Consider the following 26,159-nt stretch of genomic DNA (forward strand, 5'->3'; position numbering starts at 1 on the left):
CATCGTCTCCTGCATACTAATATATTTACACTATACACATTATTTTATCCACTACAACTGTCACATATTGATAAAAAAACACTTATTATATCTCACCAGTGGGCAAATAGATGTTGCCATTTGCCAACTGATATTTGAACAGAAAATAAAATTAAAAAATTTCAAACTCAAGATTTTCTATCAATACACACCAGTGAAAGAGAAATCATAAAAAAATACATTAATAATTCGCGATATGTAACATTCCTCTTATATACTTACAACAAAGGTACATAAATATATATATAAAATAATCAACAGCCACTTTGACAATCTCACATAATATAAAAAAATATGTTAACATTAATTGTTAATTAAAAACCGTTACACAAATATCCAAGGGTGCGAGGGAGACAGCATGTCCGCCGTTTCATTTTACATGTGACCATCACTAACGCTTGTAATATTGTAAGCACCTGTAACTTTAGGCACTGGGATTGTCATACAATTTATTCTTTTTTAATTTATCAAATATCTGGAGTAGAGCTACAATACTCTCCCACTTAAAGTCGTGTGGCTAATGGCAACACATACCGCCGGAGCTAAAATAAGAGAAAAAAAAAGTCGTGTGATGTTTAAATAAAAAAAAAAGGATGGTCATAGATAACTGAATTATACAGTTCATTACTTAATTTTTACTACAGATTATATTTAAAAATTGCCGTTATTAGATTACTCAGGTTAATTTTATCAGTAATATCAAACCAATCGTTAAGTATTGCCGACAATATTTTTTTTTTATATATACACACATACATACAACATAATATAGTATAATGACTTCCCAACGTCATCCCTTTCAATCTCATATTGTTTTTTAAACAGTAATAAAAACATACAAAATTCTTTATAAAAAAAAATTACAAATAAGCTTACGGCCTCATATGGTAACCATAACGAACAGCACCCGGGACGTCACAGTGTATATTGCGCCCATATATCCATTTATGATACTAGAATATTGTATGTAACACACACCTCTCCTAAATCCATTCTACCGTCACTTTGGAAAATAAAACGTATATGTACAGACATGTAAACAATTAAATATATATATTGTCACTGTGATGTGATAATTACAAAGAATTTAAATTAAATAAATAAAGTAAAATTAGGTTCATAAGTGTTGTTTTCGCATGGCTGTACCATTAGTGATGTAATTAATATATGTGATTCCATGTTTATATAACCTGTCACAACTCTCGTGTGTCTTTTATTGAAATAGAAATACTTAAAACAGGAAAATATTTCTGTGAATCATTTTATTCTATATGCGATATTCTTATTTTTGACTAATATCAATAAAAGACATACCAAAATACAATAATAAATATTGAAAATTACAGTTGTACATGTAAATATTTAAATAACTTATATTTAGTTTTCATTTCTATATCGTACAACCCTGTACATTACATTGTAATTATATGTTAAATAAAATCATAGAAGCAAAACAATTAATTAACAGTCGCTAAAAATAATCATAACAAACTAAAATATCACAACATAATCTGCAATGTACCTATTACATATCTGTGGTCACAAACCGCCGACGACACGAATAAAAAAAAAACATTAAAAAATATAAGTCCGACACAAAAGAAATGCAATTAAAAAAATATATTTTTACAAGTCCGTCAACCATTTTGTTTTATAAGTACACAAGTGTATGTATCAAATGCTATATTTATTTAATATTAAAATTGGACTGTGTTTATTTAATAAACGATATTAATATTAATATAAGAGCTTAACATAATGTATAGACTATAGACAAATCAGCTTGAAGACGATTTTGTTTTTGTAGTACTGTATTACAGGCACTAAAACTGGAATAAACCAGTTTATACTAGTTTAATTAACTAGTGTAAACCGGTTTATTCCAGTTTCGCTTATCGTTGAAAGTGTTAAGTTATATTCAGATTTTTTTATAGCATAGAGGACAAATGAGCTTGCGGCTCACCTGATGGTAAGTGACCGCCGCCCATGAGCACCCACAACACCAGGGGAATTGCAAGTGCGTTGCCGGCCTTTTATTTTAATTATTTTCTAATTAATTTATTAATTGTTTTGTTATATGATTTGAGAAGAAATTCAGGATTAAAAACTAAACATGTTCAACAATATCTACATATAAAAATATATATGTAATACATTTGTACCGATCGAACATTGCTACAAAACAAGCAAAAATGTCTTCAAATTGATTTACATGTACATAAAGTTATTTATAACAAAAACATTAACTGTGTTCATAATTTAGGGCCGCTTCCAGTAGTATATCTTATAGGTAGGCTTCTATCTCCCATATATAATATATAGACTAGGAGTGACGTGACCGCTATATCAACATGGCCTTTTCGACTTTCGTAAGGAAAGAATATATTTAAAGAGAAAAAGTATGTTTTTGAGTATATCTTCACGCTTATTAATGTTATGACCTTTTTATATATTGTAATGTTACATATATATACAATTAAGGAAGTTTTTTGTTGCCATATTAAATGGTTTCTGGAGTTAAAACTTTTATTTAAAGATACATTATTGGGCTCGTTTGCAAATCAAAGATATATTTCGATTATCAGGATTTGCTTCAATTAAGAGGATCCGGATTAGCGGATATAAAATTCTGTTTGAAATTATTTTGAACTGATAATTCCCACAATTCGGTTAATTCATTTAATCACAGTTAAACATAGAGTTATTGATATAATTTAACTTGTATGTATATGTTAAGTAACTAACCGTCTTATTCATAAAAACCAATTTATCAATTAAACTGTTTTAAAAACCATTATCTATCTTTTATCTCTTTCTTTTAAATTAACAAAATAACTTATAAGAAAAGGACAGAATAGTTGAATAACTAAAACAGGTTTATGAAATATATTTTTTTTATGAATAAGATACATTAGTGTTACTGTCCATTGCTATAGAATATATAGCACACCTAGTACAATACTGGATATACTGAATTTCATTTTTTTTAAAGTAGACTTAAAGGCTACACCGTTAGAGTTGATTTTCCAAACTTTGTAGTTTTAGAGTAAAATAACCGGATGAACTAAAAATATTTAAATTATTTGAAATTAGATTTTAAAGTTAAAACTTTAGAGTGGATTTTCAAAATGTTGTATTTTATGAAAAGCTGGATAAATAAAATAAATCTAACATTTGAAAGTAGACTTTAATGCTGAAGCTTTAGAGTAGATTTTCCAATATTTATAATTTTAAGTACTAATATTAATAAAATAAATAATAAAAATCTTCGAAATTAGACTTTAAACTTAAAACTTCAGAGTGTATTTTCCAAATTGTATACAAAGGTGTGCAATATATACTAATTAATTAATCACAATAATTTGCTAAATTTGGCAAGTATCCTTTACTCATCACTGCTGTCTGTAACTTCAGTCGTGGCAGGCGCAGTGGTGGCACTGGAGCTGGTTCCGTTGGCTGCAGAGCCTCCGAGGATGCCAGTCAGCCCGGTGGTGATAGCTGGGGCGTCCTTCTCCAGCGGCCGGAACGACCAATTGCCGGTACCGTCGAATTCCAGCACGTGGGTGTGGTATTTCCTGGAATAAACAAGAATAGAATAGAATAAAAATAATCCTAATTCATTTATTATTATTATTATTATTTAAATAATAATAATAAATGCTTGGCATGTCCCGTCCTTGGTACAAATCACCAGCTTCGCTATGAAAAGAGAAAATAATAATAATAATAATAATAACTCAAAACAATTCACACAGCGCCATCTAGTTCCAAGCTAAGTAGAGCTCGTGTTATGGGTACTAGACAACGGATATAAATACTTAAATACTGTTAGATATACTTAAAACTTTGTAAATATATATATATAATATACATAGAAAACATGCGAACAATCATACACATGAATACAAATGTTTGTACCGTGCGAGCAATCGAACCCGCGACCATCGGAAGAAAAGTGGTGTGCTAAACCGCTAGACCACCGTGACCTGCGGCTGAACTTTTCAAAAAATTAAAAAATCATGTAGAACATTTTAGTTGCTTGTGAACGTCAATTTTTTTATATTATATTATTTTCCCTACCGTCCAGTTAAGTATATAGATCCAATTGAGAAGAACTGGCAAGAAACTCAATTGAATATTTCAATGTATTTTATGGACGTAAGAAATTTTAGCTTATGAACGTCTATTTCTATATAATTTTTTCCCTACCGTCCATATAGATGCAATGCCAATTACATGAAAAAATTAAATATAAAATGGCGTTGAAATTGAATAGCATTTGAATACTAACCAGACGCTGGGCCTGTGGGTGATGGAAAGCAGGGTGATGCCTTCCTTGACGGCTTCCTCGTACATAACCACTTCAGTCTCCATCGAGACCGCGCTCGTGCACTCGTCCAGTAACGCGTATACTGGCCTGTAATAGAACAGAATAGGTTAAATCTTTATTGTTAACTGTGAGGGTACATTAAATTTTAGATGGTATATAGTACTACCTGACCCAAGCAACTTCGTCTGTGTTTCATTCCCCCACCTTTTGCAATATCTTTCATCGCAGCTCCGCTCCTATTGGTGGTAGTTGTATGTTATATAGCTTAAAGCCTTCTTCGACAAATGGACTATCCAACATAAAAAGATTTTTTTAATTCGAACCAGTAGTTCCTGAGATTAGGGCGTTCAAACAAACAAACGACAACTTAAATGACTCTTCTGATCGATCCCCCGTCCAATTCAAACGGGGATCGAAATTACAACGGCTTACTTAAGCTGAGGTTCTAACTCCTAGTGGTGCCCTTAGACTAAAGTTGTATCCGTCAGTCGGGAGTTGTTCGTCAGTCGCATCATAAGTCCTTTTTTTTTGAATGAAGCTGTAAAGGCTGGCTGTTGCCAATAGCAGTAGAGTAGTCCGAAGTTAAATCTATGGGGAATAGATATCTTCTGCGTAAGCGCGCTACATCCTAGATCTTGTCATTTATTTTTATCATCAGATGAGGTAAGACCAAGCGCAGTCCCATTATTAATGAAAAAAAAAATGTGTTTACTGTGTGCGCTGTAACGTGATGCGAGTGACAGCTACTAATTTTACATTTAACAATTGCTAAATTTAAGTCAATACACTTAATAATTATTTAATATAATGTGAATGTAGTACAGCTGAAATACTAAGTCATAATTTGTAAATCGCGGCAACTTTTAAGAGTGAAACGAAACGGTAATCAAACTGTCGAACGAATCCTGCTACAGTGCACATTGTGTAGGGAATCCTTAGCGGTGTTTTCAGACTAAAGTCGTATCTCTTTTAGCCGCTCCATAAGTCCTTGTTTTGTTTTAGAGTGGCATCTGCACTCGCTATCTGCGATCGTCCGGTGCAGCCGTAAATACCGGGTGCGGTCGACGGCTGGGCATCAGAGCAGTCCGAAAACGATCCATAAGTCCTTCCTTTGTTTTAGAGTGGCATCTGCGATCGTCCGGTGAAGCCGTAAATACCGGCTGCGGTTTGAAAACGAGGCGTGGGTGGCGCACCTGTGGTAGAACATCCTGGCCATGGCCATGCGCTGCTTCTCTCCGCCGGAGAGCGTGGCGCGCCAGTCGGCGGAGGCGCGGAGCCCCCCGTGGCGCGCCGCGCAGGCGTCGAGGCGCACCACGCGCAGGATGCGGCGCGCGCGGGCCTCCGCCGCCGCCACGTGCGGCCCGGCCTCGGCCACGCGCGCCGGGTACGTCACCTGGTCCATCAGCGTGCCCTCCGACATGTACGGCCTGCCGACAAACACACGTCTCACTCCACCTCATACGAGTCCACTACCGGTCACCTACCGATACTTAACCTAAATTATGGTTAAATTATACAACCTTGTATATCATTTAGTAAAGAAAGTATTATGCTTAGCTACTGGTAAACGGTTAGTTATTCGATTGTAACAGAGAAAAAGAATAAACATTTATATTTTTGCTGTATTATTTTAATACAGAATATCTGTTCTGGATGATGTGATATTTACGGCGCTTGAAATTTTATAATAGTCTTCATAACTGTCTATTAAAATAATCCAATTAGGTGTAACATCAAAACTCGTAAGAGAGCTCGTTTTTGGAGTTTCTAGTTGAGAAAATTAATTTGTATTTAATTTTTTCAAACCTTTTTTAATTCTAGCTACTAAAAGTACCGAGCAGAAAAACGGTTAATTAACCGTTAATAACGAAAAATGCATTTTAAACAGAAGAGAAAAAATTGTTAGTAATATGGACTATTCTTTCTGGAGATCATTGTGATAAATTCCTGGTGAACTTACCACACTGATCTAACTGACCTAACCTGACCTCATGCTCATCTTATCATCGTCCTCTGCCCTACCGGCATAAACCGTTAGCGCAGACGGGTGCACCATTTCATCTATTAACAAAAGTTTTCAACGGCAGGCATCACGTCTACAATAGGGTACCTCTGAGGGATGTAGAACATGATGGGTCTGGAGGCGCAGACGTCGTCTGCGAGGGTGTTGGTCTCGTCGGAGCACACGCTGCAGCCGCACGGGCGCGGGACCTGCAGCTCGCCGCCGAACACCGGCCACAGCCCCGACACGATGCGGAACAGGCTGCGGACAAACAGTTCTTTCATTACTTAATCCGACATGGTGTCAAACAGGCTACTGACACTACCGACTATCTCGTTACACAATCATACAATATATATATACAATAGCTCAGGACAATTTACACAGTGCCATCCAGAGGTTTGAGCTATTACAGGTGTTTTAGACCTGTAGCACTGTGACCTACATCTACATACATGTAGGTCGCAGTGCTAATATATATAATTTATGTATTATGCTCACCCTTTTTCAAAGTTGGTTACCTAGACCCATCAGGGACAAGAATTCAAGGACATTCTTAGGAACGATGGTTTTTATATCCTCAGGGTAGAGTGTATACTCTCCAAAGGCGTTTATGCATAATTGGGCTACGACAGTATTTATCTCGTCAGGATATGAGATATTTGGAACCCCGTACCTGGACTTGCCGCAGCCGTTGGGCCCCACGATGAGCAGGTGGGTGCCGGGCGCGATGGTGAGCGAGACGCCGCTGGCCACCACGTCGCAGGCCGGCGTCACGATGGGCACGTTGCGCAGCGTGATCGACAGGTCGCTCGAGTACGTCACCACGCCTGCCGGCACACACACACACACACACACACATTACCTGATATCTAATTCATTAGGCCGCAGGTATACAGTTCAAACAAGAATGTCACCACGCCTGCGCGCACATGTCATAATAGCTGATATCGTCTAATTTAATGAATTAGAGAATTAGGCCGCAGATATACAGTTCTAAAAGTACGTCACCACGCCTGCACGCACACACTTTACTTGATATCATCTAATTTATTAGGCCGTTGAAATACAGTTCACAAAATAAGTTCGACTATTCAAGCGCGCAAATACATCTATCTACTGAACGCTCACTGCTATCACCATTAATGTTAAACTGTCTATATACAGTTCAAAAAAGTACATCGCCATTCCTGTGCACAGAATCATTTGTCAAATAAAACATACGTAGCTATCATCTAACTTATTAGGTCGCCGATATAAAGTTCATAAAGTAAGTACGAGCATTCAAGCCCACACACACTTATCAACACTCATTGCTACCATCTCAAATAGGCTACCGATATACAGTTTAAAAAATAAATACGGCCAGTCAGAAGTCCTTAAATTTAAATTTATTAGAAATCATTTTCTGCCGACAAGTGACTGTCTCTTCCACACTCGCTACAATCATCTTTATTATTAGGCTGCCGATATACATTTAAAAAAAACAATTACGACTATTTACGACGTATGTATGTTAGGTACCTTGCGGCACGGGATGGTTGTCCTTGAAGGTGACCTGGAAGGTGCCTGGTGGCGCGGTTATAGCTGGCGCCACGTGCACACTGCGCACACATCGGCCCTTGGCCACCTCCGCAAACACCGTCAACATGTCCGACACGCGCGTCGCGTACCCCGCCAGCGTCACTATCTCCTGCGGATAACAACACCACCACACATCAGTACGGTCGGGTAGAGTAGAGCTGATTTTACGCTACACGACTGCCAGAACCAGGGATGTTATGGATATGAAATTTCGGATACGGATAGGTTTCAGATATAGGAATGATTATTATACCGGATACGGATACAGATGCGGATATGAAATTATTTCGGATTATCCGTTAGTTTCGGATAAATTCAGTTACGGATATTAATTTTTTAAGGAATTTCAAAAGTAAACTAGAAAAATAACTAATAAAATGGTTACATAACGTGTCTCAATTAGGCTCCGCCCCTATCCGATATTATCCGAAACTTGAGGAAGGGAAAAACTTAAAAAATCAGTACCAATTAATCTCTGAGCAGATCTCAACTGAAGTAGTTATCCAAACTAGACAGTAGGGACAGCATAAAAATGTATGACGTGTACAAATTATGTAATGGATATGATGAAATTTTTACTAAAAAAATACATTAATGGAAATTAAGTGATAATAAAATAAAAGTTATGAATGTTTTCTAACATCCATTGGGTTTGAGGGCTGTTAATGCCATCTGTCAGTAACGAAGATCCATACAGCTATCGAACGACAGCCGCACAGACACCAAATCTGTCTGACTGACACTGGTCTCCAACATCCCCTAAAGGGGTGAAGGGCCTTGAGATGAAACCCTTAGCCCCGGCATCAACAGAGGCAACAACCCCCGAGTAGATGGATTTAAGCCTTTTAGGGTAAGTTATATAAAAACAAATTCAATTAAAGTAAACTTAACCTAACTTTAGAAGTAATGATATACTTGGGAACTAATATTTTAATGTTTTTTTTTTTATTTTATATATTTCCGTTGAGCCATCCATGTTGTCAATAATAGTTAGCTGATACGGCCATGTTGCTAACTACATTATGTGCATATATTTTTTAGTATAAAAAAAGATGTGGTTACCTTGTAACTGGACATCAGCCGCTCGATGGCGTCTGCAGCCGAGTTGAGAAGGTTCCTCGAGGTGGTCATGTACTCTGTGCGAGCGCTGATGCCGCCACCACCCTCGCCTGTAGCCATCAAAACTTATTTATTTATTTTCTACACTTACATCTATTTTTACAGGTCTTAGCCTAATACAATAGTGCAGCAAACATTATTTTTTAAATTAATTATAACTTATAATAAATAAAGCGATCTTCGTGAACTCATTCAGAGAACAAGAAAATAGATCTATTTGCTCCGTTATATGATTTAACGTACGCAGTGCTCTTGTGACCGGTGCTTTGCCTAGTAAGTGTGTGGCCCCGCGCGGCACAGCCAGCAGTTGCGGTCGACGTCAACAACATTTTACCCCTAATCAATTTAAATGAATATAACACTAGGCATAACTCTCTCCGCACCCGCAATTCGTTGTACCCTACCATACCTAATACAAACAGATTAGGATACATTAGCGGGTAGAAAGGGTATACTCCATATTTCTTTAAATATATAAATCTAATAAATCCTAATAATTATATTACAACATACTCTACAAATCATTTCTACATGACGAAGGCACATACGTTTTTGGAAGTCAACATTACTGTTATAGAATAGAATAGAATAAATAATCCTTTATTCAAATAAACTTAATTTACGCACTTTTGAATAGTCATAACAATTTTTTTTTATCTACCTCTCATTCGGAAAACTTTCTCATCACAAGAAGAACAAGCAAGAAACTTGTGTGTTGCTCTCTTAAATAATGCTTGTAAGTTCACATTTACAAGTCGAAACGTGTGAATATAAACTACCAACCAGAACTAATTTATTAGGGTCAAATATAAATACACAATAAGATTAAATCAGTCGTAGTAATAAGAGCAGACCAGTCCCTACAAGCAGCACTCGTTCACGAGTATGACGTATGATTTCTCGTTATCTCCACATCTGTTGTCCCAATGACCCGGCCCACCACGCCGCCACATATCTGAACATTTTAGTGAGCATGACTACTCACTCCACTGGACCACGTCATTCATATCTACTTAAAATTACTATATGGTAGTTAGTATGTTGTGGCAACACCGCCGCCACCGCCGCCACAGGAATTGTATCTTTAGACCTGACAGTTTAGAGCCCGAAGTCAGCGCCAAAAATCAAGAGGGATTTTAACTATTTATTTTCATACTTTCGCGCGAGTTTGCAATACAAAATTTTCGATATAGTTGAACCTGTGCCTCGAAAGCCAATTAACATATTATAAATGTCTTAGATACATTTGCAGGTAGTCGTGTATATAAAGGAATAAAAAATATACATACATATTTTTGAATACAAAATAAAGAAAAATAGTATAAAAGACACGCTATTACTTCTATAGATAGTAGATAAATAAATAAATAAACATAATACATACCTTCCGTGGTGCCTGTGAGTATGGGCAGCGCTAGCATCACCATTCCAGTGCCGGACCACACGTACTTCATGCAGAACTGCTCCAGCATCACGTACCAGAGCTTCTTGTTGAACACGCCAGTCATCTGCGCCACCAGCTCCTTGTACGCCGACTGCAGCTGACTTAGCTCCACCTGGAACCAGATACGTTTTATTATACAATTATAATAATAATACCTCAGGCCCAATTCACACCACATGAATAGTTCATTTGACGACCTCGGTGGTCTAGCGGTCTAGCACACCGCGTTACGACCGATGGTCGCGGGTTCGATTCCTCGCACGGCACAAACATTTGTATTCATGAGTATGATTGTTTGTATCGGTCTGGTTGTTTTCTATGTATAATATGTATGTATTTACAAAAAAAATATCTATGTATATGTATCAGTTATCTAGTATTCATAACACAAGCTTTAGCTAGCTTAACTTGGGTCTAGATGGCGCTGTGTTAATAGTTCTGAGATTATTATTATTATAGTTCATGTGCGTGGGTAAATTATAAATAATAGGAACTATAAATTTAAATACTAATTTAGAATAAAAAATACATTTCTGATTAGCCAGCACGATGGGCTGACTGACCTGACCTCATGCTCATCTTATCATCCTCCACTGGAGCCCCGCCAGCGTAAACCGTTAGCGCAGGCGGGTGCTCCATTCCATTATTATCCAAAAACAAACCGCTAAACACTGCAAGTGTGTTCAGATATCTTAATAACATTTTAAACGCAAAAGTTTGTGAATGGTTGTTTGTTACTCTTTCATGCAAAAACAACTGAACTGAACTGATTTTAACCTTTCGAATGTCTGTCGCCTATCGTAGCAACCGAAAGTGAAGAGGCGTTATGTACGCTCCAATGTATATTTACAAATGCGTTTCGATCTTATTTCGTTTAATAATAAGGACTAAATTGGTTAAAAAGAAGTCACGGTTTTGCGCACAGATCTATGTCAAAACATTCGAAGGGATAATGAAACTTTACAGTAATGTAGCTTATGCATCCGAATAACACATAGGCTATATTTTATATTGAAATTTAACGCGTGTGAAACCGAGGGCACAGCTAGTATATAAATATAGTTAAACGGGTTTAAACAAAAATAATTTTATGGTAAATAATGGTATTTACTTCTCTCGACGTTTCGACTAGGTTACACTAGCCGTGGTCACGAGCTGACTAGTGTAAAAATATGTAAAGATGTATAGGTCTTGTAAGTACCTTGTGACCTCCGTAGAAGGCGACCTCCTCAGCGTGCGCGATGAGCCGCGAGTGGACGTGACGAAGGTTAGCACGCATGCGAGCCTCCTCACTCGCCAAGGCACCGAACCTGGGACTCAGCAGCCGCAGCAGCTGCCCAGTCAGCACGATCACCACCGTCGCTATGCCCGGACCTGGCAACATCATATTCGTATTAGATCTAGTTGCTAGAAACTACTCCACACAGCATCGGGGCTGAATATTGACCATATAGGTTTAATATATTTAAATGTAATCGACCTCCACGTGGTCCCCCTTAAAATATATCGTGGTTAATTCCTTGTGAATTCGCAATGATGAGCTAATCTGACTTCATCCTCGTCAAACTCATCATGGGGGAAGAAAGGGTTAGTAATATAGATTGAGTAGCTGTCCCGGCAAACGTTGTTTTGCCTTAAAATAAAAAAAAATTTAGGGGTGTACTACCCCTAACATTTAGGGGGATGAAAAATAGATGTTGGCCGATTCTCAGACCTACTCAATACGCTCAAAATTTCATGAGAATCGGTCAAGCCGTTTCGGAGGAGTATGGGAACGAAAACTGTGACACGAGAATTTTATATATAAGATAATTATTGCTAACAATATGGTAACAATAAACAACATGGTGCACATGTCAGGTTGACCCCCACGCGGTTCCTCCTGGAAACCATCTTGATACATCTTGGTGAATTTATCACGATAGGCTAACTAACCTCAAGCTCATCCTATCATTAGGCGGTTGCACCATTCCATTATCATCCATAAGAAAAAAAAACCATGAAGAAAATAGAGTCCACGTTGATAGCAATAAACCTGTCTGTACAGCAGGATAATGACTAAACCTCGCCAACATCTCAAAACTTTTTCTTTCTGTTGTGGATATATAACAGGGAGAGTTTCGAGAAAATCACCCTTAAACTTAATTTTTTTATATATTATGTGTCAACATTATAATAGTTCTTAAATATATGATAATAAAACTAATATTTAACTAAACAACGATACTGACCTATTAATATGTTGCCCTTCATCTTGCTGGCATAACTGGCCAGCGTCAGTACGATGAGAAGCAGATCGAAGCACGGCTTCGTCAGGGAACTGTACAGGTGAGCTACGGACTGCGTGAATACTGATACATCTTCTGTTAGCCTGGTGAAGAGAATACAATCAAAATTAAAATCATTTATTAATATTTATATATATCTTTGTGTATAAAAATTATATGTCACGTTGTATGTCCGCGAGATGGACTCCTAAACTACTGAACCAGTAGTTGTATGTATATATATATATTGAATAAATATGTTACTTTTGCTGTATTATATTACACAATTAAGTAGACTTCTATTATTCAATTCAATTCAATTTATTTACTGGAACATGTGTACATAATGGTCTTAAGATTATAATAGTTCCAAACATGCCCTGCCGTTTCCGGCGTGTAAAATCTTACAGTAATATTTATTACATTTACATTATTATCACATTTTTATATTTAAAATTATTATTACAATACGTTATTATGAAATTATTTTATTTAAAACTATTAATACAATCCATTAAACACATTTAACTTACTCTTCATTTTATATATTTAAAGTCAATAATATCATCACCAAGAATGGGATTTTTTTTCAAGTGGCTCCACTGAAAATCAACGCTGCAGTGGCACGCTGCGGCATCAGCTCAGTGGAGGCCGTTTCGAAATTTTTAAGTCTTTCTATATTTTTACTCTGTATTATGTTGCTGAATAAAAGAATATTATTATATACAAATTATTACCTGTGATCTGCGTTCTCTATTCTGGCGTCCAGATTGGAGACGCGGTAGTATGTTTGATTCTTGAAGTACAGGTCGTAGGCGTGGTTCACCAGCCTGGTGCGGAATGCAAGCGCCAGTCTGCTTTCTAGGTATCTGCAAATTATACACACTCGAGTTAACATTTGTACCCTCGCGCTCAGATGATGTTGTTGTAGTTTGATATTTGACGACCTCATTGGTCTAGCGGTCTAGCACACCGCTTTACGACCGATGGTCGCGGGTTCGATTCCTCGCACAAACATTTGTATTCATGAGTATGATTGTTTGTATCGGTCTGGGTGTTTTCTATGAATAATATGTATGTATTTACGAAAAAATATATATATCTATGTACTTGTATCAGTTGTCTAGTACCCATAGCTAGCTTAACTTAGGTCTAGATGGAGCTGTGTGAATTGTCCTGAGATTATTATTATTATTTATATAGGTAAATAGTAAATCCAAGATATTAGGAATATGTAGATTTATGTGAACTGTAAATTGTCATGGAGGGATGTATATATATATAAGAATTGTATAAAAACTGAGCTAATAAGATTTAACATATCCTAAGAGAGGAGATTAGGAGAGAGCTTAATAGATCTTTATCATCATTTCATAGTGTAAAATGAAGTCACTGTCGCTGTCTGTCCGTCCCTATATATGCTTAAATCTTTAAAACTACACAATAGATTTTGAAGCAGTTTTTTTTAATAGATAGCGATTCAAGAGGAAGGTTTATATGTATAATACATGTACACCCGGGCGAAGCCGGGGCGAGTAGCTAGTACAGTATAAAATCAAAATGGCTCCCGCTGTCTGTTCGCTTATATCTTTTGAATTACGGAACGGATTTTAATGCAGTTTCAGCAATAGATAGAGTGATCCAAGAGTAAAGTATATATGCATAATACATCTATGTTATGGTGACAAGCAAAAACTACTGAACCGATCATCATGAAATTTTGTTCACATATTCTTTGAGATATTAGAATGAACTTAGACTACATTTTATTAAAAAAAACAAATATTTTTTATTGAACCGATCATCATGAAATTTTGTACACATATTCTTTGAGGTATTAGAATGAACTTAGACTACATTTTATTAAAAAAAACAAATATTTTTTATTGAACCGATCATCATGAAATTTTGTACACATATTCTTTGAGGTATTAGAATGAACTTAGACTACATTTTATTATAATTTTCTTTTTTTATAAAAAACAAAAAATAACATATCAACATTTTGCTACTTCAGCAGCCAGTAATGATACAAAGCGAGCGTCCGCGGCTTCGCTTGCATTTAATATAAAAGCTATTATTAAATATACAGTTAAGTAATAAACCAAAGGAGGTTAAGTGTAGGAGTTCTAGGTGATATTACCTGATCATGGAATTGATGAAGGTGGCCGGTATCGCGATACCGAACCACTGCAGCAGGAGTGCTGCGAAGCGGCGCATATCCTTTTGCACAATATGCCTCACTGAAATTAAATAAAAAAAAAAATTTTAGTCCACTAGGCTCACGATATAATTATGCAAAACTTTTCGACACTCAATGTATACGATGTAAATGTAACGACGTAAAAAATACGATAAATGTACAAATAATTACATATTTATACTAGCTGTTCCCGCGACTGCGTCCGCGTGGAGTTTAACTTTATATTTCTAAATTAAAAATAGCGTAAGTTACCCGTTATTACATCGGCTACTTGCCAAAAATTTCACGTCAAAATCGGTCCAACCATTTCAGAGATTAGCCGGAACAAACAGACAGACAGACAGACAAAAATTGTAAAAAATGTTATTTTGGTGTATGTACCGTATTCATATGCATATAGTAAAAAAACGTTTATTTCAATATTGCAAACAGACACTCCAATTTCATTTATATGTACAGATGTATAGATAAAGACTGTTTGTTGCCAAGACAAGAGAAAAAGAATATCTTTGGACAATTCACACAACGCCATCTAGTCCCAAGCTGAGTAGAGCTTGTGTTATGGGTACTAGGCAACTGATAGAATACTCGTCTCGATGGTCTAGCTAGCTAGGTTAAATACACCGTTTTACTTCGAATCGCGGATTCGATTCCTCAGGTAGTACAAACATTTATATCATATTCATGAGTATTATTGGTTAATAATACATTTAAATTCAAATTCAAAAATCATTTATTGATGTAGGACATTTCTAGCCGCTTATGAACGTCAAATTTTTACATTATAATTTTATTTTTTTCCCTACCGTCCAGTTCGGTATATAGATCCAATTGAGAAGAACTGGCAAGAAACTCAATTGAAATACTTTTTTTTTTAAAGCCAGTTTATTTACGATGTATATTTATATAGGTGTCTATGTCTAACATTAAATGAAAATTCAGTGCATGAACAACTATTGCCATGCACACTCGTCATTCAAGTAATCGTTTAGTGAGTAATAGGCTTTGCTCAGTAAATATGATGTAATAGATGTTTTGAATTTATTTAAGGGTAATTCCAACATATCCTTTGGTATCTTATTGTAAATTTTTATACCTATTCCCATAAAAGACCTATTAAATTTTTCTAAACGCTACTTGGGGACAGCAAGTTTGTCTCAATAATATAATAGTATTTCAGGTCAACTCAAACAGCACCATCTTAGGACTAGATGGATGTATACTGGACAACTGATACAAATACATATTTTTTTTGTAAATACATACACAATATATGTAAAAAACACCCAGACAGATACAAACATTTGTATTCATGAGTATGATTGTTTGTATCGATATAGTATGTATTTACAAAAAAAATGTATCTAAATATTTATATCAGTTGTCTAGTACCCATAACACAAGCTCTGCTTAGCTTGGGACTAGATGGCATTGTGTGAATTGTCCTGATATATATATTTCTTTTTTGATCAAACTGGACACATTAGATTCTCAATCATCTCAGCTTATACCATACTAGCTACGTCCGCGACTTCTTTCGCGCAGCGCACGCAACAGAAACCCTCAAATATGAATAATTTTCCCCAATAATTTTTTGCAACATTTTTCACTGATCCTCCGCTACTATTAGTCGTAGCGTAATATTATATAGCTTAAAGCCTTCCTCGACATATGAACTATCTAACACAAAAAGAATTTTTCAATTCGAACCACTGGTTCCTGAGATTAGCGCGTTCAAACAAACAAACTCTTCAGCCTTATAATCTTAGTATAGTTGTGCTTAGACTTTAACATAATAAGAATGATAGAAGAGAAGAATCTTACCTATGGATCCTTCTAGAGAAGCTACGTATATTGAAAGGAATGTTCTAGAGAAAAGGCAGAGGGTGTGTGCACTGAGCAACGCCACTTCATGGCTGCGGAACCCTGGCACCATGATACGGGCGAGGGTCCCCAGCTGTCTGAGGAACTCTAAATTCAGGCCGGGCACGTGTTCCTCTGGTACTGAAAGGGTTTCATCTGCATCTTCCTGAAAACATAAATGATTTTTATTTAGCGCTGACAATATTATCTGATTGAACAGAGATTAAGCGCGTAGCGGTTTCTATTTTGATTGTCGGATGCCTAATCCTTGTTAATGTAAATCTAATTCAAACAATACTTTTTTAAAAGAGCATCACACAAGTTTCTTGCTCGTTTTTCTTTCCGAATGATCGGTAGATTAATTAAATCTAAATCTCTTTTTTAGTGTAGGAAGCAAACAAGTTTAGGGCTCTCCTGATGGTAACTGAGTACAGTCAATGAGCACCCGCAACACTAGGGGAATCGCAAGTGCATTGCCAACATTTTAAGAAAGGATGGGTAGGGGAAAAGATTAAAGTGATCTGAGGATGGGCTGTTTTGCTTTGGCTTTGTTGATCGCTAACCAGTCTAGCTTGTAGACTGGTTAGCAATCACGTTACATAATCAATCTGGTCCTGTTTCACTATAATTATCCACAATTCCGCATTCCGACATCTTGAGTCTTTCTAAGAGGAAGAGATTTAAAACGCGCGCCATGTTACTAACCGTGTTTCTAAACACGTTCATACAATATATATATGTATATTAAGTTAAGAGGGGTAATCTCTGGATCTACTGAACCGATTTTGAAAATTCTTTTAGTGTTCGATAGCCCATTTACCGAGGAAGACTATAGGCTTTATAACATCACGCTGCGACCAATAGGAGCGGAGTTGCATTGATAAATGTAGCAAAATCGGGGGCTATGTGGGGTAGACGATTGTTCGCGGGTCAGCTAATGACTCATAAACACACACTGTTGGCATCATGAATTCAATGAAAAACATGCTATCATTTTTTATTTAACTGGCCTTATAGTTATGGGCAATGAATAATATTGCAAAAAAATTGGGAATATAACGCAGATAAATTTTGTTTTTTATCGGAGTTAATTGAAATCTTGTGGACTATTTTAGATAGAACCTATCTATAAATTAATAACAAAGAAGAAATCATCCAGGAACGATGTCACATGTTAAGTGAGGAATTACGAGTACGTCATACGTTAATGGTAGAGAAGTAAGAAATTTCAAGAGATTATATTTCAAAATCTATATCTATGCGATATTGTAACGTGTAACTAAAAACGCCTCCTTCATTAATATTCCCAAAACTTCATTAGCTAATAAATAAAAAAAACATTGGAAAATGGACTTCAATATTAAAACATTAAAGTACATTTCCCAATATATCTCAATATATACATCGGATTTTTAAAGAATTAGGGTCGGCTACGCGCACGAAACACCCCTAGTGGTTCAGGCGTCCATAGGCTACAGTAACCGTTTACCATCAGATGGTGTGATACCGTCTTCATGGTGCATATACATACTAGCTGTGGCCGCGGTTTCACCTGCCTGAAATTTATACCCTCCTAGTTTTCTGATATATAAACTATATTACTGTAAAGTTTCATCAAAATCCGTTTAGTAGCTTTTGCGTGAAGTAACAAACATCCATTCATACTCACAAACTTTCGCGTTTATAATATTAATATAGGTATATACTTACAATATTCTGTTTGTTGTCTGTGTCTGCATCTCCTCGGCAGAGTGCGCACTGCTCCGTCCCGCAGCGTCCCCCGCACGTTTCACTGGCGCCATTTTCAACCGAATGGTATTTACCATTCTTCGCCAACTGAAAAACAAAATACATATTAATTTATTGAACAGCATGTATTTATTTATCAAGACGAAATTTACGACCAATGTGTGTTGCTGATGACTTACGGCATAGAGGGCCTCATGAACAAGCTCAGAGTCACTCAGAGGGCAATGGAGAGGGCTATGATTGGAGTGCTGCGTGATCGAATCAGAAATGAGGAGATCCGCAAAAGAACCAGAGTGACCGACATAGCCCGAAGAATTGCGACACTGAAGTGGCAACGAGCAGGGCACATAGCTCGTAGGACAGATGGCCGTTGGGGCAACAAAGTCCTCGAGTGGCGACCACGGACCAGAAGACACAGCGTGGGAAGGCCTCCAGCAAAGTGGACCGACGATCTGGTCAAGATCGCTGGAAGGCATTGGATGCGAGCTGCACAGCACCGATCATCGTAGAGATATTTGGGGAAGGCCTATGTCCAGCAGTGGACGTCTTCCGGGCTGCGATGATGATGATGATGATGTATTTATTTATTTACTCTTTATCGCACCAGAAGTATATTACAAAGAACATAAACAGATTGTAAAAGTAATTGGCAACAGCTACTTTTGTTGGAAACTCCAACAAAAATAGGTATTTAACTCCTCAATTATTTATTTTATAATATTCAAATATACAACGCTGTATTCTCTATATTACGATTGTCATGTTCTTCAATATTTCTGTTACACCGCTAATTATATCGACATTTTGAATAAGTATATATATTCGATTTAATGTACAGACAACAATCAGTTACATTCTATGTATATCATCAGAGAAACAAACCAACTTATAACTATATTAAAATTCATTCTATCATAATCATTCTATCTCTATTTGGTAATAGAACATTCTTGAATTGCTAATAAGCAATTAAACACCAAAGTTATTTATAGATATACAACAATCATAAAAGTCATAATCGTTCGACTTCAAATTTAAATACCAACAAAAAATTGCCACAAAGACCGGTTCTGAATCACGTCCCACACCCAATGGTAGGTTCATGTGACACTCTTAACTAGGGACGGATCTACCTAAGGTCTTTTTGGGCTGCAGCCCAGGGCCCCGAGGATACAAAAGGCCCCCAGTCCCCACTAAAACTATATTTAGAATTTAAAAAAATATCTAGAATATTAGAAAACCTATCATAAGGTTGGCCACCCTGAGATCAATCAAAACATGCAAGTGCGCGTCTACCGAAAGGAATGGGGAATTTCTGGTCGCTTGATTTTGGTAGTAATATAATTAGGTCGGCCCCTTAGTAGATTTAGCCCAGGGCCCCACAAATTCACAATCCGCTCCTGCTCTTGACGAGGTAGCACAGTTCTATCATCTATCAACGCACACGGAAGAATTTGCACTCCACATAAAGGCCAAGAGACCTTTTGATAAAAGAGACAGTAAATTCTATTCGTCATTAATAATAATAGCCAAGGACAATTCACACCTATGCCAGAGCCCTCTAAAACCAAGCTAAGCAGAGCTTGTGTAGTACTAGACAACAAATAGATTTACTTAGATACTTTAAACCCGCACGTTTATATTTTTCACGAGTAATGAAGGCTGATTGAAAACCAGCGCTGATTAGGCGCACCTCACTGAGGATGTGCTTAATAGCCAAGACATCTCCTGTAAGCTTTTTTCTTAATTGTACCCTTTTTTCTGTTCATGTTTGGCAATAAAAGTAGTTTTTTATTTATTTAACTTCAATCCAAAATATAGTTCAATACATTTAGCGGACTTAATATCGTGCGGCCATGATTATCTATTCATCTTATTTCCTATATTCGCGGGATCCATTCTCGCATCATACAAACATTTGTATTCTTAAGCATAATGAGATGTATTTAGAAATACGTTTTCATTTAAGTGTATCAGTTGTCTAGCACCCATGCCACAAGCTCAATTTAGCTAGGGAATAGGTGGCTCTGTGTAAATTGTTCCGAATTATTTGTCTACTTATTATATACTAGCTGTTCCCGTGGCTAAAATTTATAGTCTACGTGTCAAGTTTATTATTATAAAAATTCATTCAAATCCATTCAGTAGTTTTTGCATGAAAAAGCAACAAACTTCCATCCATCCATCCACAATCACAAACTTCCACGTTTATAATATTAGTAAGAAGTAGTATATTTCTTACCTTGTAATTATTATTATTGTTGCATGGTGGTGGTTGTTTCTTGTCCCTCGTTCCGTACAGAGCACAAGCAGCTAAAGCAACACCGACACCGACACCCAGTGCCACTGTGGGTTGTACCCTCGACGCCTGCTCCCGAATCTTTGAGAGTATCGCTGGCATTTTTCTATATCTTTAGTCTTTCTTTTATTATTCTTTTCTATGTATCCTTAAATTATTTATATAAACTTACGTTATATGTTAATAAGAGATCGTTATTACTTATTTTTAAATCACAGATGCTGGGAACTGGTTAGTATAATTTCTCGTTTATTTATATTTCTTGTATTAAGTTGTGATAGTCGTCTCTGGTCGTTCGTCCATTTTACTGTAACAATAAGAAACAATAGATTAATATAAAAAAAATCTAATATAAAAATAGTAATAATTGTGTTTGTTTATGTAGATGACTCTCCTCATCTTACTTTAGCACAAACAGAATCCACAAAAATCTTACACATTCTAATATAACAACAGCAGATTGCAATATCGGTAAAATATTATCTACTTATAGCAACATTAACATGATATTACAGCAATAAAAGTAATAAACTCCAAGATTAATGGTTAGATAGATACAATGATCGCTAACAACTCTGCAACGGATACCGCATTGCAAAAGATGTAGGCAGTTAGTTTATGATGCGAAGATGCAAGTTAGACATAATTACAGGTCGAGGCAAGTAGTAAAACATACACGCTATCATATCGCTTAGTCCGATCCGGATGCTCTCAAAGTCCTCGTCTTTAGTATTTACGAAGAAAATATATTTAAAAAAATTAAAGAATAGGGTGCATAATCTAAACAAGACAACATACATTTTGAACGTATATATTTACAAAAATTTCCCAGACCAAGAGCTTTCTTAAAAAAGAACATTTAAAATGATTAAGTGAATATTATATGCCTCTAAAAGTCATATAGCAACAAATAATAATACAGATCTGTGAGGCTGCTCAGGTTTATACATAATTGTTACCACTCCCAATCAGGTATACGTCAGCTCAGAGTAAAATAATTATTTACTTTATTAAATATGTCCTTACTAAAACAAAATTAAACCTCTAAACTCTATTCATTCGTTTCTCATGTAACCTTGACTTATTAATGACAAAAGTTCATTAACTGTGAAAAATATTTGTGAAAATATGTATATTCTTCAATACATCTAAAAATATCTACTTGGAAATAAATAATTGAGGTCCAAATATTACCCTTGCAGTACTCCAAACGCATGTCAATATAAGACATCGTATATATTAATAAATATGTATAGTAATAACCTTGACCCCTCAGTCAAAACAACGCTACAAATATTGCTAGCTAGCAGAGCAATGTGAACCAAGCATGTTGTTAGAATAGCGTGGTACACGTAGTCAAACGCCTTAGTTAATTCAAACAATAGCATAATTAGCTGCCCGTGTATAACCTAATAAACTAAACATAATCACGTTGAATGTTATGTCAATTACTCCGGACGCAGTTCGAGACGTAGCAACACGACAATTAACTGTTATTATTCCGACCTCTATTATAAATTATTGCATTCTATTTGAGATCATACCTTTATGATAAAGGTATAAGATCAAATAATTAGCATCTGTTATCAGAATTGCGATGTATTCTTACAATTGTACTGGAAATTGTAAAGAAATACGCATATTGCAATTTGTTGGTATCGAAATTTTTATGACAACACAACATGTATGCTGCTTCTGTAATCTACTTCATGACACTCCTCTTAAATCTATGATGTACTATGTGATGAAATAACAAGACCAGATGAAGTTTAACAACCTTGGTAAAATAGCGGTGTAACACTTTGTTTTATCATATAATTACGGATTCTATAATTATACACATAATATATAAACATTTGCATAGGTGAGTATATCTGTTTGTGTCAGTGGGTTTTTATGTGTACACACATAAAATTATAACAATATTATTTTAATTACGTATGTCTATAAATTATTTAGTACTCATGGTATTTTAGCTCTGTTAGACTTGATATTAGATGATGTAATGAAATTTGTTCAGTGTAATTTAGAATCTTACTAATATTATAAACGCGAAAGTTTATGACTATGGATGGTTAAATGGATGTTTGTTACTCTTTCACATAAAAACTACTGAACAGATTTTTATGAAACTTTAAAGTAATATAGCTTATCATCATAACAACAAATAGTCTATAATATAAAAAGATATTATGTAAATTAGGCGAAATACAATGATAAATATCAAGTAAGTGTGATGCAGATGAAGTTACGCGGGTTTACTAGTTACAATTATACTACTAGTTCGTTTTATTTAGTTAGTACTATCCTTAATAGATTTCTTTAAAAAAGTAATAAACATCTAGTAACTAGAATTAGATAACTATTGTCGACTAGTGAAGGAGTCCAAATCTGCGTGTTTGTTCCGCGCTATAACTCGCGTTATAATACGCTCATTCACTTCAACTAATCATTAACAATTTGCACAGGCAAAAGATTTAAGTAAACCTATTCTTTTACGGTACATAGAGGAAAACAAACTGATAGATTAGCCTCCACATTTGGCCGAAGGTGAGTGACGCACACTTCCTTTCTTGGAGCAACAGTAATGAGTAATTACGTACTAGTACAATATACATAAGAACTATGGCGTACATGACTGCTCTCAGCTGCTGCGTTGCCAATTCAATTTGTCATTACTACATCACGTATTTTTTTATTTAACTTTAATACAAACATGTATATTTGACGGATTTAGCACCAAGTACTTTCAACCAGTAGAATAGAATAGAAAATCATTTATCTTACATAGAAGCATTTTTGAATATTCACATTTTTTTTTCAATCTTCGGCTCATTCAGAAAGTATCATCACAAGTTGAATGAGCAAGAAACTTGTGTGTTGCTCTTTTAAATAATTTTGTTGTTACTTTACATTTTTAAATTGAAGTGTGTGAATACAAATTACCAATTAGCACTAATTCAATTAAATACTGTAATAAAGAAAATATCAGTATGTCAGTCAGTCAGTCACCTTTGAGTTATATATATTTAGACTATTTGTATCAAAGTTCTAAGTTTCATTGTTTTGAGATGTTAATATTTTTTTAATGGAAGACAGTGGTGTCAATTTCAATAAGAATCATAAAATAGGCCATAGGGGATCGTTCAAGTATTACGTAAGCACTGGGGGGGGGCGGTGGGGTCTTTGCTTTGCTTATTTTGGATGACATGGGGGGTGGGAGAGTCTAGATGATGATTACGTCATGGGCAATTTTTTTACTTTTTTACACGAATCGCAACTCTCACATTGTCTTTGCTAGAAAACAATACATTAATTGAAAAATGTTTACGTAAGCATGGGGGAGGGGGTAAGAGTTTCGCTTACTTTTGCTGATAAGGAGGGGGGGGGGGGGTAAATAATTGTAATAAATCTGCCTACGTAATGATTGAACTGCCCCTAGGATATTGCATTGGATATTGTTATGAGACAAAAGATAAATAGATGTCGAGATTTATTTATTTATAATAGTACATATTCACGGAAAAAAACCGACATTCATAAGTTCAAGGACTCATAGAGGATAGCGCGGCGGATTGTGGGCGAAGGTTAATTTGTGCTATAAATTAAGTCACTTAGTATTTCAGTAAATAATGTAATTATTCAATCAAAATCAATATATCTTCATTCATGTAGGACCATCTATATATATATATATATATATAAATAAAATTGGAGTGTTTGGAATATTGAAATGACCATTTTTTACTAAATAATGTTATTTTGGTGTATGTACCGTACATACACCAAAATAACATTTTTTACAATTTTTGTCTGTCTGTCTGTTTGTTCTGGCTAATCTCTGAAATGGCTGGATCGATTTTGACGGGACTTTTTTTGGCAGGTAGCTGATATAATAAGGAGTAACTTAGGCTACTTTTATTTTAGATAAATAAAGTTAAATTCCACGCGGACGAAGTCGCGGGTACAGCTAGTATAAACTATAAGTGTGTGAAACTATATAGTCCTTAGTAATATTTCCGTACAAAGGGGTACAAAGTTTTTGCTTCACGTATCAATATTATTATTTGAAGTCTTTGACCATTGTGCCATACTCTAATCGGAGCCTATATTACTAATTCAAGAACACCTTGTCACGTGTACTATTATCACACACATGTACTACACTATTGTCAACATATATTATTATTTAATTGTTACTTAATGGTAGATATCATTTTAACCCAATTCTAATATCTCATTAGTTTAATTAACAAACTGGATATAATTTATTTAAATAGTTCTAATTTTTGACAATTCACACAGCGCCATCTAGTCCCAAGATAAGCTAGCTAAAGCTTGAATTATGGGTAATAGATAACTGATACAAATGCATAGATATATAAATTCGCAAATACATACTTTACATATAAAACACCCAGACAAACAAACATACTCATGAATACAAATGTTTGCGCCGTACGAGGAATCGAACCCGCGACCATCGGAAGTAAGGCGGTCCGATTAACCGCTAGACCACCGAGGCCGCCACATACATACAGTGGCCTGAGTTTATAGCTTCGTCGGATGGGATTATTAGGTATATGGATTAATAACCCCAGTGCTTTGGAAAGTATACTCTATCCTGAGGAGATCAGATTCTGCCAAGATGACGAGGAAACCAAACTGCACATCATATGAGCCACTCATGCAAAAATATCTTATACCTTCAATGTATACACTCTATCCTGAGGAGATAAAAACCATCGCTCCTAAGAATATCCTTCAATTCTTGTCCCTGACGGGTCTAGGTCGAACTTTGAAAAAAGGTGAGCACAATAGACCTATGTCGAACGCATTGCTACAGCACCTGAGAATATCCCAAAATCCTAAAAAACCCCAATGCTAGCAATGTACCATGTCAGGTTGACATCCACGCGGTTCCCCCCTCTGGAAACTATCTTGATAAATTCCTGTTGACTTTACCACGATGGCCTGACTGACCTGTTCTCATGCTCATCTTATCATCTTCCACTGGTACCCCGTCAGCGTAAGCCCTTGGCACGGTACCATTCCATTATCATCCATTAAAAAAATGCTTCGTCGCACAAATCCAACATTTAACGATGTTTTTTTATCATTAATAATAAAACTGTACTATTAAGAGCGCAGTCCAATGAATCTAGCATCTTATAATTTCATACACTGGCCTGAGATAACAAGTTTATCGCGAAACGGGCAAGTTTCATTTTTTTGTGTAATTTTCCGTTTACTTATAACG

At 35.8% G+C, this 26,159-nt stretch overlaps 1 protein-coding gene across 1 annotated transcript in view; it reads right to left on the reverse strand.

Annotated features, from left to right (window-relative positions):
- Nucleotides 1-275: 275 nt before the first annotated feature.
- The window catches only part of LOC131842670 (ATP-binding cassette sub-family D member 1), a 57,222-nt gene continuing 31,338 nt past the window's right edge, over nt 276-26,159 (reverse strand). Inside the window, exons 2-16 of the mRNA XM_059191241.1 lie at nt 20,843-21,206; nt 18,562-18,687; nt 16,813-17,017; nt 14,929-15,028; nt 13,523-13,654; nt 12,750-12,889; nt 11,720-11,892; nt 10,459-10,630; nt 9,018-9,124; nt 7,896-8,064; nt 7,048-7,201; nt 6,480-6,632; nt 5,563-5,796; nt 4,331-4,456; nt 276-3,614 (exon numbers count right to left, since the gene is read on the reverse strand). Of these exons, the coding sequence (XP_059047224.1) occupies nt 3,425-3,614; nt 4,331-4,456; nt 5,563-5,796; nt 6,480-6,632; nt 7,048-7,201; nt 7,896-8,064; nt 9,018-9,124; nt 10,459-10,630; nt 11,720-11,892; nt 12,750-12,889; nt 13,523-13,654; nt 14,929-15,028; nt 16,813-17,017; nt 18,562-18,687; nt 20,843-21,001 (2,340 nt within the window). The 5' untranslated portion in view covers nt 21,002-21,206 and the 3' untranslated portion in view covers nt 276-3,424. The remainder of the gene's footprint in view (nt 3,615-4,330; nt 4,457-5,562; nt 5,797-6,479; nt 6,633-7,047; nt 7,202-7,895; nt 8,065-9,017; nt 9,125-10,458; nt 10,631-11,719; nt 11,893-12,749; nt 12,890-13,522; nt 13,655-14,928; nt 15,029-16,812; nt 17,018-18,561; nt 18,688-20,842; nt 21,207-26,159) is intronic.

This window comes from Achroia grisella, unplaced genomic scaffold (assembly GCF_030625045.1).
Source record: "Achroia grisella isolate CSIRO2021 unplaced genomic scaffold, CSIRO_AGI_Agris_v1 utg241, whole genome shotgun sequence".
Lineage (NCBI taxonomy): Eukaryota > Metazoa > Arthropoda > Insecta > Lepidoptera > Pyralidae > Achroia > Achroia grisella.